The 15,608-nt window shown below is 37.4% G+C and overlaps 3 protein-coding genes across 14 annotated transcripts in view; 2 read left to right on the top strand and 1 right to left on the bottom strand.

The window, feature by feature from the left end:
* The window catches only part of cfap70 (cilia and flagella associated protein 70), an 18,826-nt gene extending 14,526 nt beyond the window's left edge, over window positions 1-4,300 (top strand). For all 8 annotated transcript variants that reach the window (XM_044183487.1, XM_044183398.1, XM_044183311.1 and 5 more), the window contains 6 exons: window positions 637-798; window positions 1,305-1,394; window positions 1,788-1,889; window positions 2,315-2,362; window positions 2,928-3,032; window positions 3,778-4,300. In XM_044183487.1, coding sequence (XP_044039422.1) covers window positions 637-798; window positions 1,305-1,394; window positions 1,788-1,889; window positions 2,315-2,362; window positions 2,928-3,032; window positions 3,778-3,810 — 540 coding nt within the window. In that variant the 3' untranslated portion in view covers window positions 3,811-4,300. The remainder of the gene's footprint in view (window positions 1-636; window positions 799-1,304; window positions 1,395-1,787; window positions 1,890-2,314; window positions 2,363-2,927; window positions 3,033-3,777) is intronic.
* LOC122870127 (transmembrane protein 138-like) overlaps window positions 3,083-15,608 on the bottom strand; it is a 15,633-nt gene continuing 3,107 nt past the window's right edge. Inside the window, exons 1-6 of one of the 5 annotated variants that reach the window (XM_044184173.1) lie at window positions 13,286-13,494; window positions 9,073-9,114; window positions 6,495-7,105; window positions 6,121-6,292; window positions 5,632-5,707; window positions 3,083-3,925 (exon numbers count right to left, since the gene is read on the bottom strand). In XM_044184173.1, coding sequence (XP_044040108.1) covers window positions 3,813-3,925; window positions 5,632-5,707; window positions 6,121-6,246 — 315 coding nt within the window. In that variant the 5' untranslated portion in view covers window positions 6,247-6,292; window positions 6,495-7,105; window positions 9,073-9,114; window positions 13,286-13,494 and the 3' untranslated portion in view covers window positions 3,083-3,812. Of the gene's footprint in view, window positions 3,926-5,631; window positions 5,708-6,120; window positions 6,293-6,494; window positions 7,106-8,233; window positions 8,490-9,072; window positions 9,115-13,285; window positions 13,495-13,874; window positions 13,897-15,608 lie in introns of those variants that run through there. The other 4 variants (XM_044184263.1, XM_044184079.1, XM_044183985.1 and 1 more) reach the window with 4 other exon arrangements.
* The window catches only part of LOC122870074 (CD151 antigen-like), a 24,259-nt gene continuing 21,585 nt past the window's right edge, over window positions 12,935-15,608 (top strand). The window contains exon 1 of the mRNA XM_044183843.1: window positions 12,935-13,145. The gene's annotated coding sequence lies outside the window, so the exon portion shown is untranslated. The remainder of the gene's footprint in view (window positions 13,146-15,608) is intronic.

Here is a 15,608-nt window from a genome sequence, read left to right as displayed (position 1 = left end):
ATCTGTGCTGGAGATTACTTTACCTTTACTGAGGCTGTAGGGCATTACTGCTCCTTGTTTCTACAATAACGTTATAACAAATAACTCAGTACATTCTTTATTGCCTTTAACTACTTTATCAATATGTATAGGAAGATTCCCCTGTGTTGCCTTGAAATTATGTTTGAAATATTCCAAGAGAAAGGCTGGTCCAGGAAGCATTTGTTCCCTTGAAAGTTTTCTAAGTAATTCAATTATATTATAGGGTAATATTATGGCCATCGCATAGAAATATTATACCGAAACTTGTGTTTAGCTTTTCATACAAATGCTGAGCCTTGCCAGAACAATCTTAAACCTCAGTCAGAAGAAGGGTTTAACATGGGTTTATCCAAGTGACTGTGTCCTTCTGAAAGGCTTATTGGTATCAGAAATGTACTCTTCACTGGTAGTGTTATGTTCATGAATGAAAGACTCTTTTTGAATCATTCTCTTGAATGTAGGGAACCAGTTTATTTCAATGAACAATCTTTTTAGTTTATAAATATTAATGTGATGTGACCACACAGCAGTGGCAACATGAGCACCAATAAGCCTGATTAAACTAGCATCTCCTCTGAACCCTGACCTAAGAAGTGCTGTCCACCCTGTGAGCAGGATGCGGACGTGTGGGCTCTGAATGGTCACTGTCACTACTTGTGGGGGGCGTTCAGTGACGCCCAGGAGAGCTATGAGCGGAGCCTGAACTTCCTGCAGCAGCCATCAGACTCTCACCTTGTCCTCCTCCGCCTAGGATCCATCTACCTCCAGCAGGGGAAGGTCAGATACTGAGACAAGCTTCACTGCTGTCTGATCAGCCAGACAGTTTACTCATGAGTTTACTGATGAGTCAAGGGAGGAGATTACCTGGTGCATTTCCAGGAAAGACCACAAATTTCACCAATCATTCTTAAAATCTAGCAGCCACAGGTGGGGCTCCCACACACCTTGGAAAAACTAGAAACCTACTATAATGAAGCATTCTAATCAAAGCAAGTTTTTCTAAAATAGCAAAATTGGCCAAAAAGTCATGAGGAACAATTGGTTTTTAATTTGCAGCACAATTATAATCAAGTTGCTATTGTATTGCTGTACTTGAATGTGTATAACTACTGTATGTGAGTGTATCATAAAAAGAGCATTATGCTGTAGAAACCAGGCAGAAATTATTGGTTATTCTCATTGAATTTAAGTTAAAGCACATCATTATAAATGTAAAACATCTTGTATGAAGTCACTAACTACAGTGTAACTAAATCAGTTATGTTTGTATTTTTAACTTTCAGTTTGGGCAAGCCAAAGTTGTCTACGTGCAGGCTTGTGAACAGTCTCCGTCCTGCCTGACCTGGCTGGGCCTGGGCACCGCCTGTTACCAGGTAAAACTCCACCTCCACCTCCAGAACATTGATGGAGACGATGGCAAATACAGTTTAATTCTGGTTTTAAAAGGCTCCAAAGTAGTCTTATTTACACGTTGTATCTTGTGACATTATGATGTTAGAGGCAGTTAGCGTTGGGATTATGTCTTTACCAAAACTGCTGGGCTCAGTGATTTCACTCAGCATCCAAAAAATCCTGTTCTCACAGTGGGGTTGCAAGTTTTAAGTACTGTCCTATTCTACTGTGAACAAAGCCCAGGTTACTCTTGGATGAACTGTATAGGTAGCCAACAAGTTTCATGTTAACAAGACAGCTGTGGAGTTGTTGCCATATTTTTTCATTTACTTTGGAAGGAAATGAGCCTTTGTTGTGTTTGTGTGTCTGTGTAGCTGGAGGAGCTGTGTGTAGCTGAGGAAGCTTTGACTGAGGCCAACCATTTGAACAACCAGAATGCAGAGGTGTGGGCTTACCTGTCTCTGATCTGCCTCAGGGTGAGTGATGACGCTCTGAAAACACACAAGCCGCTCTGCCTCCCTTTAAGTCTATATTTCCAGACAGGATATGATACAGTGGGCCGACACTTTCTCCTTATAAAGAATCCCAAAAAATGTCACCAAGAAATGTAGCCTTTCTTCACCCAAACACCCTTTGCTCCTTAGTATCCCACAATCCTTTGCTCACCAATCACAAAACCCTGTCATATTCTTTAGTGAGACTCAACCACTCTATTTTAAGGAGGAAAAGCAAGTTCAGTTTAACCCTCAGGTCCAATGAAGGCCTATGTCCCTTCAGGAATGCAGCCCCTGAATTTGGACACAGTTAAACACAGATTCCCTTTTTCACTGTCTGAAACTGGATTTGTAGAGGCAGGCTGCAGGTACCTGAACTAACCATGTAACCAACCTTTTGTTTTCAGTCTGGCAGACAAGAAGAAGCAGAGCAGTTTTATAAATATGCAACAAGGGTGAGTTAGTCTTTTATCAGTCATGGCGGTTTAAAGTAGGGCTGGGACCAGTTATGGATTTATTGTTAATTATCAATAATGCTGCAAAATGTATATTTAACAATGTTTTTAAGTGAACAAATACACCTACAACAATTTAATTTGTTTCTTTACTAAACATAAAACACAGAAAAAACAAAGCTTTTTGATTTCTCGAGTCAGTAAAATACAGGATTTTTTCCTGTAGCGTTTGATAATGTTTTAACTGAAGAGGGTGTTGTATACTGTAAAGATTGTCAAGCCCCTTGAGGCAAATTTGTGAGTGTGATATTGGGCTGTATAATTAAAAATGAACTTGACTTGACTTAAGAGAAAGTAGTTTCATATAGATTTCCTAGTTTCTTTTGTTTTGTTGTCACACAAACAAATCCAGGCCTCTGTATTTCATTCATTTTGCCACAATGTATTCATTTGACTATATATGTCCCTGTCGCCCAACGCCTATTTGAAAGTCATATCTCTATTTTCATTTCACATAAAGAAACTCCCATCTAATGAAAACCATTTCTCTTTTCTTGGCATACAGTTCAACCTCCAGAAGGAGTCACTAATCAAAGAGTTCAATGAGCTAAAGGATCAGCTCTGCATCAGTCATCTGGCGTCATGCTTTGGAACAAGCTTTGAAGCTGAGGTTTAAATCATATGACCAAGTACATTTCATACATACACACACGCGGCGTCTAAATTACCAACATTTTAAAACACGTTTTATTGTATTTTAAGCTTGTACATGTCAGCTGCACATGATGGGTCAGATTTTACAGACAGTGGAGATCAGTAACTGGCCAAACCATAATAAAGTTAAACAGTTCAATATCGACATTACAAACAAACTCAAAGCAACACAAATAGTCTCAAATGTATATAAAACAACTGCAATATAGTCTTTTTAAAAAATGTACAGCATTAACAAAAGAAAATAAAAAGGGCATGTGGTGACTGGTATCAACAGAATATTCAAAGAAATCATTATCTCACTTTTCATGTCATTTTTTTCATATGAACAGCAAAACAAGCCTGATGAGACGTTCTGACCGTGTTGTTCTAAAACGCCTTAACAGATTTTGGCACAATCCTTCCTGCATTGGAAGGAAATGTTATGTGTAATTATATTTTTTGGCTACAATTCCTGTCACATAGATTTGTAATGCATGTGTTGCAAAAAAAAGCATTTTAGGCCTGAATGTATTTCTTATTTTAAAATTTGGAAATGAGTGTTTTAAAATGGTATTGAGATTGGAAATACATTTCCTGTACCTTTAAAATACACTGTATTGAAGTGGCCATGTTTTCCCATTGTATGGATTTTCCAAAGAACACTTTATTGCAACATATTTGCTTTCCTTTTTTTTTTTTATTGTGCCATTTTTACACAGGTTCTGGCCTCTTCATGTGCTCTGTTGCAGTGAGATCACTGTCTGACCCGAGCAAAGACTTCTCGCAGCCACGGCGAATCCTCATAGAGGCGAGGGTCACCCAGATACTCTGAGGTCCTCTTGTACAAGTAGTAGTACAACACAGAAGCTGTGAACGGGAAAATATATGAGGAGGTTTTAACATACAAAAACACCAAAACATACAGAAAATAGACTTGTTCTCTCTATCTCTAATAAGTCAGTGTAATTGTTCTGTTGTTAAATCGAGAATTATAAATTAATGTTTTATCTGTTTAACCCAATTACTACAAATCACACAGTGCTGCTAACTCTTTACTTGTTTTTTAAAGAATTCATGTAACTGTGCATTAGCTTTCAATATTGTAATGAAAATGAACTTGCTTGAACTTGCTTTAACTTGCTTGAGTTAGTAAATCCATCACACTAACTGAGTGCACTTTTTTTTTAAACCAATCTCCAAACGTGACAAATGTCATTGGTATGAATAAATATATCAAATATACCTTTTTAGTTTGTATAATTCATTAGTTATTTCCAAGTGAGTGGCACCTATGTTTCCACAATGATTAAAGTTACCTGAGAGATAATATGTGATTGTACGTTGCTGTACGTTAGTATTGCAAAAACAGACAGAGACAGAGAAATGTGAAATCCCCACCAGGATTTACAACTACTGTAAGTGTGGGATCATAAAAGTACAACTCAGCCCAGCAGAGTTTACAGTGTCTTAAGGTAGGTTCATAAGGAAAGAGAGTCTTTGAACTGGTGATGCAACACTGAATCACACAATGAGTAATCGTCTGGGTGGGTCTTAAAGGGACCGTTCACCCCAAAATCAAAAATACATATTTTTCCTCTTACCTGTAGTGCTATTTATCCATCTAGACAATCAAAACAATCTAGATGGATAAAGAGCACTACAGGTAAGAGGAAAAACATGTATTTTTGATTTTAAACTGTCCCTTTAAGGAGCAGACAAAACAGAGAGATGGCTACAGTACGTTCTCATGCTTAATAAGGGATCACCTGCAGAGAACAACAACTAGACAATAAATCCTTTTATCCACTTAAGAGCTTATACGTGTATGAAAATCACACCCACATGGCGATGTGAGATCACTGCCTGGAGCCTGTTGGTAGAGAGGAGGGAGTAACACACTCATGAGAAACTCTGAGAACACTATAAGCTTTCTGTCAGTGACCTTCTTCAGAGCATAAAAACTGGAGCGATAATCACACTGAAATGTAATTTTGTTCTATTTGAATCATTGACAAAATTAGAGATGTGTGCAATGGCTCAGAGGTCTGAAACCAGGCTACATAAAGACAGCTCCATGGCATAGTGACAGCAACCTATGGGTAAGAGGTAAAGGGAAAACAAAAGGATGATGGTAAAGTTTACTTTGTCCTTCAAATAAGAATTATGTTTAATCTTTGTACTGGAAAGCAGCATTCACTCACTTGTAAATATTTCTGCGTGGAGGGAAAAATTCTCCATGTATTGTCTCCTATTTCTTATATTCAGAGAGAAAACACATTCTGTCGTTTCTCACTTATTCTCTTGTAACTCCTGTAAATTGAGCAGGCCTCAAATCTAAAATAGAATTTATATCAATAGTACCGCCTTGATTGCTTCTCTTGTTTCATTTAAGATTGTGAATACAATTAAAAATGTACAGTGATACATTGCAGCACCTTTTTTTTCTGAGAGACGAAATCTATAGAGACAGCAGTAATTTAATATGGAGGCTTGTGTGTTTGGATAAGATGAAAACGTTCAAAATAAACGCATTTGGTTGCCATTAAAATTAATGTATTAACATGTCATCTTACCTGCTCTTTGGAACACAAACAACACCTGAAGGCCGTCTGTCCAAATATATCTGTTGGTATTTAGCCAACGCAGATTCTGGAAAGATTATACAGAAAACATTAATGGTCATGTCACAGCTTTTAATAAAAAGTTATAAGACTATGTATTCCAATGTATTCATTAAAATTAGACTGATGGGAAAAACTGGACACGACTGGCTGTTTGAGGGTGTTCAGATACTGATTTTCTCAAACATTTCACAGCTTGCAAATTTGACCAGTCTCATTGTTATTCTATTTGTCACATTTTAACCTAGTTTTATGAAATCTTAAATCTAGGATTTTGCCCCCTCATGAAGTCTATTTTTCAACAATATAATTTTGGCATTTTTATAAATGGAGCATAAATACATTCAAAAAAACGTACATTCTATTTGGTAAACAAAGTAACATTAATAAGGACTTAGATTTGAATATATCTCTGAACATTTGTGCACACACAGCACGTACCATAAGCCAGGAATGCAGTATGATACTGAAGGTCAAATAGAGAGCAGAGAGCATTAGCAGAGCTCTAAATCGCTCCAGCAATATGGCGACCAGGCCGACCTGGAACACGAATGTGTTAAACAGCATCAACAGAATGATGATCAGGTTAAACAGGATGGAAATGTCCTGGATACTGTTGAAGAAAAGCATACAGGAAAAGAGAAGAAAATATGTGACCAGCAGAAACAAAGGGGACAGTGCTACTTCATTTCATTCCAGCATCCCCAATGATTCAGTATAGACAACTAAAGCGTACTATTTTTAGCTCTGAATTGTTTTCCCCTCGAGCCAAAGATAATGCTTGGCTGCTGAAACACTGAGGAACTCTTACTTACATGAAAAGTACCAGCTGGACGGCCGGTTCAGCCCTCAGCAGCTCGCTGAAGGAGTTGACGAACAGGTCGAAGGAGAGCAGGCTGAGCTGAATCAGTAACACCAGAGAGTAGTTGCTGGTTTGGAGCGTCTCCGACCCGAAGGCTGGGCGCCCGGGCGGACTGTGGTTCCACGATGGATCCAAGGCTGCGCTGCACTCTCACACACACTACATAGAAACATCAATCCACACACAACAGTCCTGACTGTTTTGGGGTCTTAGTGAGGCGTTCAAATGGCGCCACTCTGATTGCCCAAATGCAGGTGAAGTGTGATACAGCCTATACAACATTAGGGCTCCATTTTCTGTTGTTAAAACTAGTCCTGTTTACTTGGGAAAAACTGAAGTCCTTTCACAATGGGAAACAGAGTCCGGTTTTGGGATGAGCTGCCTGGAAATCACAGATGTCAACATGTCACAACTGTTGATTTTTACAGCTCCAGCATAAACAGATGTGGTCGCGCAGTACAGTCTATGGTTTGGTAAAAGCCTCCAGCACTGGCAAGCTGTTTTCTTGAACCTTCATCTCAAAACTGGTGAAACATCAGCACCAAAGTAAATCCAGCAGAGACTCTGTGGAAGGAGACAGGAGAGACACATTAGTATTCTGCTGGAACATGCTGAAAACCTGTATTTACTGTACAGTGCAACTCATTCTGTTGCAGATTTACTTGCACTTAAAGCAGAGACTTGATGTGAAAGTTCGGTATGTTCCTACCAAAACGTAACCAGACACATTAAACAAATTGTCAAATGGAGTGAATCCATGTAACTGCCTAATGTTGATAACTAAAAGGGTTGGTCCTCATTTACTATCAGTAAGCTTTCAACCTTATTAACACATAGGAGCGTTTTTTAAAAACTGTTGAAAGGAATCAAATATTTGGTCACCTGCCAAAGGATTAAGAGCAACTGGATGACCAAATAAACCTTTACCTGGTGAATCACACTTTTGACTGAAAGGGAGGGACCCCATGCTTCTAGCAGCAATTCGTGCAACACTTTTCTGGAGTTAAAACATGGACTGGCATGTTGATGACTGAACACATTTCACACAGTGTCAATACAAAAATAGTATATTAACTGCTAAGGAGAGGCTGTACCTGCCAAATGAATAGGACTGGCCTGCTTGATTAGGGTCAGTATTATCTATCCATGCAGATAGTTTGGGCTTTATTTGTTCACATTTTGAGATATCCATCTGAGAATTCTGCCTCTCTCTTGGTGTCATTAGTTTTTGTTGAACTACTTTCTACTAAAAGAAATAGTCCCTCTGAAAACCTTAGACAGTGTTTCCTGTGAATAATCCAGAGTGACTGAGAGACACTGATTGTGGAAAGAGAAGTGTTGTTTTTTCAGAGCACCAGAAATGAAATTCCTTTCAAACCCATTGTATTGGCATGGATCTTGGCCTCTCAGATGATATCAAAACCCGGACAAATACAACCAAAACTATCTGCACAGCGAGATGCCAATAGAGGCAAGTGAGGGAATATGTTTTTTTAATAATTTGGGTGAACCAAACCTTTAAACACAACAAAAATGTACCTTAAATCAATAGTACTTGGAGGATTTTTGCAAATATCCAGATATAGCTAGTCGAATTACAAACCTCCAGAACAAGCCCTAATACCAATTCCGATTAAATTAAATTACAACTACCTCTACACCAGGACATTTAGACATTAAATTACAGTTTACCGTTAAGTAGAAAAGCAGCTTCTCTCTCAAAAGAGCATCTTTCCTGATGATATCCCAGAAATACAGAAAAAGACAAACAGATCCTGAGGTATTCCTTCAGGTTACTTCCATCCATCACATTAACACAGACTCTTATTTCTTCACTTGTTTGTTGTAGATTGAGAAAACAGGTCCTCCTTTCACTACTGTTGCGCCACTGGGAGTATTAGTTAAGTAGGTACTGTAAATCTTTGCCTTGGCTCCTCTGGCCTCTTGTGAGTCAGGATCACTATCCAACCAGGTGGATCCTCTTATGACCCCTGTATTTATAGCTTGGCACGGCAGTGGCAGGTGTGAGGAAGATTAGGACTACTTCTAAACAGTGGAGCATCAACCAGAAGACTGCTTATTCTTGAAAGCTGTCCCTGCTGCGATTCTGGGTTAGCAGCCCTACTGGCTCCTGGGCAAAATCTAGATAACCAGTGTGTATATAAACAAAGAGAAAATAATAACAGACAAAAGTATTAAAGGTGAAACATCTTGGTGAAGGTTTTCCAGTGCTATGGCTACACATCAGAGACAAAGAGTCGTCAATTTCCACTCTCTCTTTTTACAAAATGTAATCTATATATGAGTTTGTGAGATATTTAGTTTTCCTTTGACAAGAATATAGTGGTGTAATTTAAAAAGCCTTTGTTGCTGTTAATGTGTTCCCAACTTGTAGTTCTTAGTACGGCACCATTTAATCTTCTTAGGAAACTCCCTAACAGCTTGTTGCTTTACACCGAAATTATACAGTATGTCCACCCTTTTACTATTTCAGAATATCAACTGCTGCCAAAACACAAAAATGTGTGTACCTGTAAATGAAGGTTGATGTCAGATGCTGAAGTAGCGTGTACCTGTCCAAATGATACATGTGATCACAAACAACACAGTGTACCGCACACATTGACAGCTTGTGTCTGTCCTATAGTAACAGGTTTTATCCCCCCACCTCTCTAATAGACAGGCACATGTCATGCCATACTATGATTTGTAGTCAGTTCGTTTACATACACCTTAATGACATCATACTGTAGCTTGAACGTAGTATTAGAAAAAAATGTTGTAAGCTCCCGATTTGAAAGATGCAGTGGTATAGATTGCATCCTATGATGCTCAGTAGATTAAAAGGTAGTTTGGACAGTGGGACTTCCTCCTGGGACGTTTTTTGGACCTATATAGAGATCGATGGAGTGCCTGTTTAGATTTCAAGCATAGCCAAACATTTCCTGTGACAAGTTTTCTTTTTATTTTATTGTGGACTGAATTTCTCATTTCTGTAGCCTATGTGCTACTTATTTTCATTTATTTAACTTATCTTTTATTTCCTACACCATGTCTTGTAATAGTGTCTACTCCTGTAACCCTGAGATGATATGAAGGTTTTCTTGCTGCCAAAAATAAAGTTGTAAAATCCATTTTTGTGGGTACTTTGTTCTATAAAGTTTAGGGTTTTTTTCACACTGGACTGACATTTTTTACAAAGGGCAACAGGTTAAAGCTGTAGCTACATATGAGTAAATGATGATAGGTTATAAGGGGATGAGCTGTTTCCAGGGCTTTTTCAGTCACATTTCCATTCAAGATTACGGTAATGCTTCTAGGAAGGATATCTGGAGTCGAGCCAGATAAAAACCACTGTCATCTAGTGGTGAATGTGCATTACTACACACACACTCAAAACGATGCTGCACCATTTACCTGTGCAGGAAAGAAGCTGTAACCTTTTTTCTTTTGACTGTATGTTTGACTGTTTGTACTGACTTGTAAAGTACTTATACAAGTCTGTATTAAAAACTGGGTAAAGTGGGCAACTGCCCTGCAGCCATGGACCAGCAGGGGCCAGCAGTGTCAGTTGTTTTTTGGGAATTATATTAGATCTAATGTTGTTTGGGGATATGAAATGTGTAATTGCCATCTCAACTGAAAGAGCCCCTCTTACGTGTCTTACTACAGTACATGACAGTCCATAAGGTCACCAGGTTAATCGAGCCATATAATTTTAAGGCTTCTTTTATTTAGTGTGTGTTTAAAGTGTTTAATGAAATCTTTACATAATTAGTTTACAAAGAAAAGAGATGTTGCACATTATTCTCCATCGCACTTACTATTTATTGTTGAAGTTTGAGTTAGCTGAAAGAAGGAGCTTGTGCAGTAGCACAAGTTAACCAACACATATTTCAACAAAGCCTTTATTTTTAAAAACTTTTTACATTATAGAGAAACTGTCCCTGATAATTAGCCTGATGATCAGACAGAATTACCACTTTGTTTAATTTCATCAATTATTTAACTTCTTCTACTACTTTTATTTTGTATGACTTAATTTATTAGTGATTACGTACTTAATGTTTTGCATTTCTTCTGTTTAACTTCAACTGTAAAAAATCTGAGATGAGATTTGGACAGCAATTCAGAGGTCTGGAACCAGGAGGAATCTAACTTTTGATACTTACATAAACTTTCTAATAATGCCATACTTCATTAGATTGGTGAATGTTACACATGTAGATTTTTTAATGTAGGACTTACAGAGCAATAATTTGTTTAAGGTTTAAGTAGTCTACCTTTCCCACTATACAACTGAATGTATTGCAGCATGGTGCTTTTGCAGCTAAATATCTTATTAATAATAAGAATTAATTTAATATCAATGATATTCAGAATACTGTATGTCTTAAGGTCCACTTTCATGGTTTCAAGCTGGTGTCAAACTGATTTATGAAGGCCCAAAGGAAAGTGTTTGATTATCCAGTAGGAACTCTCTACCTGGACAAATGTATAATTTAATATAATAAAGTTGATTTGTATAGAATTTTGCAAAACCATGGTAACAAAGTGCTTTATACACAACAAATAATGTTAAAGAAATAGTGACCTTTCAGGGAGGGATAGGAATAATGAAGCAGAAGTGTCATACTGTAAACTACTACACTACTGCCTAAAATATGACAGGAAATGACACATTGGTTCTGCATTAATTTCTCAAAGTACAGTTCTGACCAGTCATCTGCAATATAGAGATTACAATGGACCATAACTGCTCTCCTTTATTGTCTGTATAACAGTCATTATAAGCCCATCGTTGAGTCTTGTGTTTTACTACAGCTTCCTCAGGGAAGAATTGAGTATTAACCATGATGAAAAAGCCTTTTCCATTATAGCAACCATAAAAGAGGGATGGTCCATATCTTAGTCTTTTGAAAATGTTAATTTGGTTTTCCACATTTTTACGAGCTAAAATTTAATATAAATTAGCTTACTTTCTGGGGTCTAAATGCTGCAGTATGCTGATGGTGGAGATAAAAATGATCTTTATCAGATTATCACAGCGGTGGAAGAAGTACTCAGATCTTTTACTTAAGTAAAAGTATCAATACTGTAAAAGTCCTACATTCATACAAAAGTATTAGTATCAAAATATACTTAAAGTACCAAAAGTGAAAGTACTCATGCAGAATAATAATATATTATGATATTGTATTATAATTATTGATGCATTAATGTGCACATCACTTTAATGTTGCAGCTGGTAAAGGTGGAGCTAATTTTAACTACTTCACACACTGCTAGCTTGTGAATTTCTTCCCTTATTTTGTCTTAACCTATAAGAATACATGATATAATTTATTAGCTGATTATATTTTGTATTAATCTGAATATGCAAAGTAACTAGTAATTAAAGCTATCAAATACATATTTAGCATCAAAATATACTTAAAATACCAAAACCACCAGACTACTGAGCAGCTTCATCCCTCAAACTGTGAGACTCCTAACTTCATCCTCAGCACTCCACCATGTAAAATAGTTTTCATTTCTATGACTTATTATTTATTCACTGATCTACTGTATATATATTTATTTTAGTAGCATAAAGGGAACTATAAACAAAATCTCACTATACAATCCTGTGTTGGAAAATGATTAATAAATCTATCTTGTAAAAGTAAAAGTACTCTATGCAGTATGGCCCCTGTCAGAATAATGTATATTATATCATTGCATTACAATTATTAATGCATTAATGTGTAAGCATCACTTTAATGTTGCAACTGGTAAAAATGGGACTATAACTACTTTATATACTGCTGGATGGCTTCATCTTTTCCGGGTTTCTCCCGTATTTCAAGGCAATCTCCGGGCGCCCTCCCGTTTTGTTGTTTCTCCCGGGAAACTCCTGTAATTTGCATGGCCCTCAAACTTTATTATGAAAACACGGATCTATGAAACACATCACACACACACACACACACACACACACACCATACAATTTCAACCCATCTGTCACCGCAACCTGGCAACCCACACCCCGATCCAAGCTGCCCTCTCTAACTAGTAACTAAAGCTGTCAAATAAATGTAGAGGAGTAAAAATTACAATATTCCCCTCTGACATGTAGTGGAGTAAAAGTATAAAGTAGCATAAAATGGAAACAATCAAGTAAAGTGCCTCAAAAGTGTACAGTATTTGAGTAAATGTACTTAGTTACATCCCACCCCTGGATTATCAATTATTATTATTAGAGTAAAGTGCCAGACTTAAAAATTCAAAATGTACACATAAATCCCTCAAAACATCCTTATTTTTATTTATTTGTTCCCTTTCTCCCTCTGCATCTGCTTGCATCGCATAAGCGTTGCCCCAGGACACAAAAAAAAAAACTACCCAAGAAACACGCAAGGTGGCCCGGGGAGGAGTCAGCAGCAGCTCCGGCCTCTCTCAGTCACTACGTGAGCTCAGCAGTTTGATTTTCAAGCCTCCAGCTTCAGTGTGCTGTCGGAGAGGCAAAGTGGGATGAAAACAGGCGACGTCTAATATTTGGTTTTTTTTTTTTTTTTTACACATTTCATCGCTTTATATCGATAGAAGATCAAAGAAACGGCAGGTGAGTGAAAGCAGGAAGTGCTGTTAGCTCATACTGCGTTGTCGCATTGGCCAGACAAGGCAGCATTGTCGTCCTTTGCGATACAGCCGAAACATTTCATAGCTTTCTATGAAAGCTCGGTTACCAGACAACTTTTTTACCGTGTTACTGTCCTCTCTAGAAGTAGGTCGTCTCGATAAAATAGGTCGTTTTCTCCACAGTTGTCTCAGCGGCAGCACGGAGGGTAGTCGAAGATTAGCGTTAGCTTAAACCAGCGAAGAGATGCGCTGTAACGTCGGTTTAAAATCATCGAAGAAACATACAAAACTGATTTTATTACTGGTTGGGTAGTCCTATAAATTAAAACATGAGGCGGTTACCCTGTGTAGATGGTTATTGTGAACTCATACCCTTTACAAAAACCAAAAGAGGACGTTACTTTCCAGTTGTTTTACAGTTGAGCTGTTGTTAAGGAGGACACCGTTGTGATTTGTAATGGGAATGTTTAGCTAGCATAACTTTTCCTTGTATTCAGTGCTAGCTAGGTAACATACTCTCTAATAATTACCTAATTGTATTCTGTTTTAGCATAATGTTTACATATTCGCTGCTGGTGTTTTTCCAGTCAGGTAAATGGAAAGAGAGGTCACAGGTGTGATTTAATGACTTCAAACGTGACTCACTTGAATAAGAATTTGGTTTATCATCCTAGATGAAAGGCTGTGTTCAGGTAGCACACATTGTACTCACATCCAGATCAGATGACTTGTTTTTCCAAATCACAAAAGTAGGGTTTTACAGCAGAGGTGGGCCGCCTCACCTGAAATAAAGACTACCTCCGCCAACATTATAAAAACATTCACCTGTAAGAAAAAAGAGCAGAAGAACTATTTCACACAGGAAATGTCATTTATTTAATGAGTGTGACTTTTATTTAGGCCTTTGTCTACTAACTAAATTGATCAGGAGGGGGATTTGAATCAGGATCTGGGTGGCTTTCCACCTCAACTAAAACATTTCCTTGGGGAAACCCTGTAAAGAATACATGAGAAAAAGCTGAATAGCTCAAACCTAAAGAAGATCCTTGTTGACTTGGATAAAGAAGTCGTGACAACGTGCAGGATTCTACTTTTCTTTTGTTCACTACGCTGGATTTCCAACACACATGTCCCCCAAGACTTCAGTGCAGACGTTACATTATATGGCAGATCAGATGATGCAGATGTAGTATGAAGTCCAATGAAATTAAATTTTGAGTTGTCTCTGTGTGACAGTTCAAGTCAGCTGCTTGCTGTTATTCATCAATTCCAAATATCAGTGTGGACTGTATACTTTTATTTATAGTCACATATTCAAATGTTCTAAACTAAGGCTGCAACTAACAAATATTTTCATTATTGATTACTCTGAGGATCGTTTTGTCTATAAAATGTAAGAAGACATTGAAAAATGTCCATGATCACACTGCACCAGCTAGCTATTTTTTTTTTTTCTTTTAAGTGATGAAGGTGAACAGTAGTTTTAGCCATGCACGTTAGCCAAATATTTTTGTTCCTTTTAAATAAAACCATTATTTCTGTACATACTTGTGTGCTCACGGCAGGAGGATATTTAATGTGAAAGTGCACATTGAAATGAGGCTGCAACATTTAAACAGTAGATTTGAAGCAGCAACACTGCTTTTTGTTTACAAAGTTTCTTCTTTGTTGAAATATTGATAAATCTGGGCATTGCACAATAGTTTATATCATAGTTCCTATATTCAGCAGCCTGGTTCACAGAGAGAACCAAATAAAGATACATAAAGAGAAATGCTACAAGAATCATTGCACTGCCTCTGGTGATGTTTTATTTTAAACTTTATCAAAGTACAACTTGTAGATGAAAATTAAAGTTTTGGTTAAATCTATCTTTGATAATATAATAGCCTAAAACTTGGCTTTGCTTGTGCTCAAAACTGCAGGAATTTAGCAATTTCTTTCCCCAACAGGCCTGAAAACACAATTTAAATAAATCTGTTTTCTTATGCAGATAATAAAAACTTTTCTGGACCTGTTTCAGGTATTTCAGCACTATAACCTCCCAGGGTAGACGAGACAGCCATAAGCTTACTAAATGCAATATGTGGTGAGTGTGTCAGACAGGGTGTACGTCTCTGCTTTATTTATCATCTTGTTTAATGTACTCTTGAGTAAAGATATCACATCCTGAAATAAACTAAAGCTTAATAATTGCATCCATGCAGAAGGGATATTTCTTCTGTAGAGTTTTTCCATTTTTAAAAGACAGCTAGTTAATTTCCTTTCTTGACTCAGCTGTTTCCTGTCCTGTCCAGCTTTGAACAGTAAAATGAGTTGTCAATTAAGTCTTGTTTGAATTTGATTAACAAGATCACGCTAAGAGGGCCCACCATAACAGATGGTCAACAGACAGAAGCCCAGACACACACTCATTCATTCATGCAGTGCTCACATCTAAACTGAC

Source organism: Siniperca chuatsi, linkage group LG1 (genome assembly GCF_020085105.1).
Source record: "Siniperca chuatsi isolate FFG_IHB_CAS linkage group LG1, ASM2008510v1, whole genome shotgun sequence".
In the NCBI taxonomy this organism is placed as follows: Eukaryota; Metazoa; Chordata; class Actinopteri; order Centrarchiformes; family Sinipercidae; genus Siniperca; species Siniperca chuatsi.
This window is presented reverse-complemented; position numbering and strand designations above follow the sequence as displayed.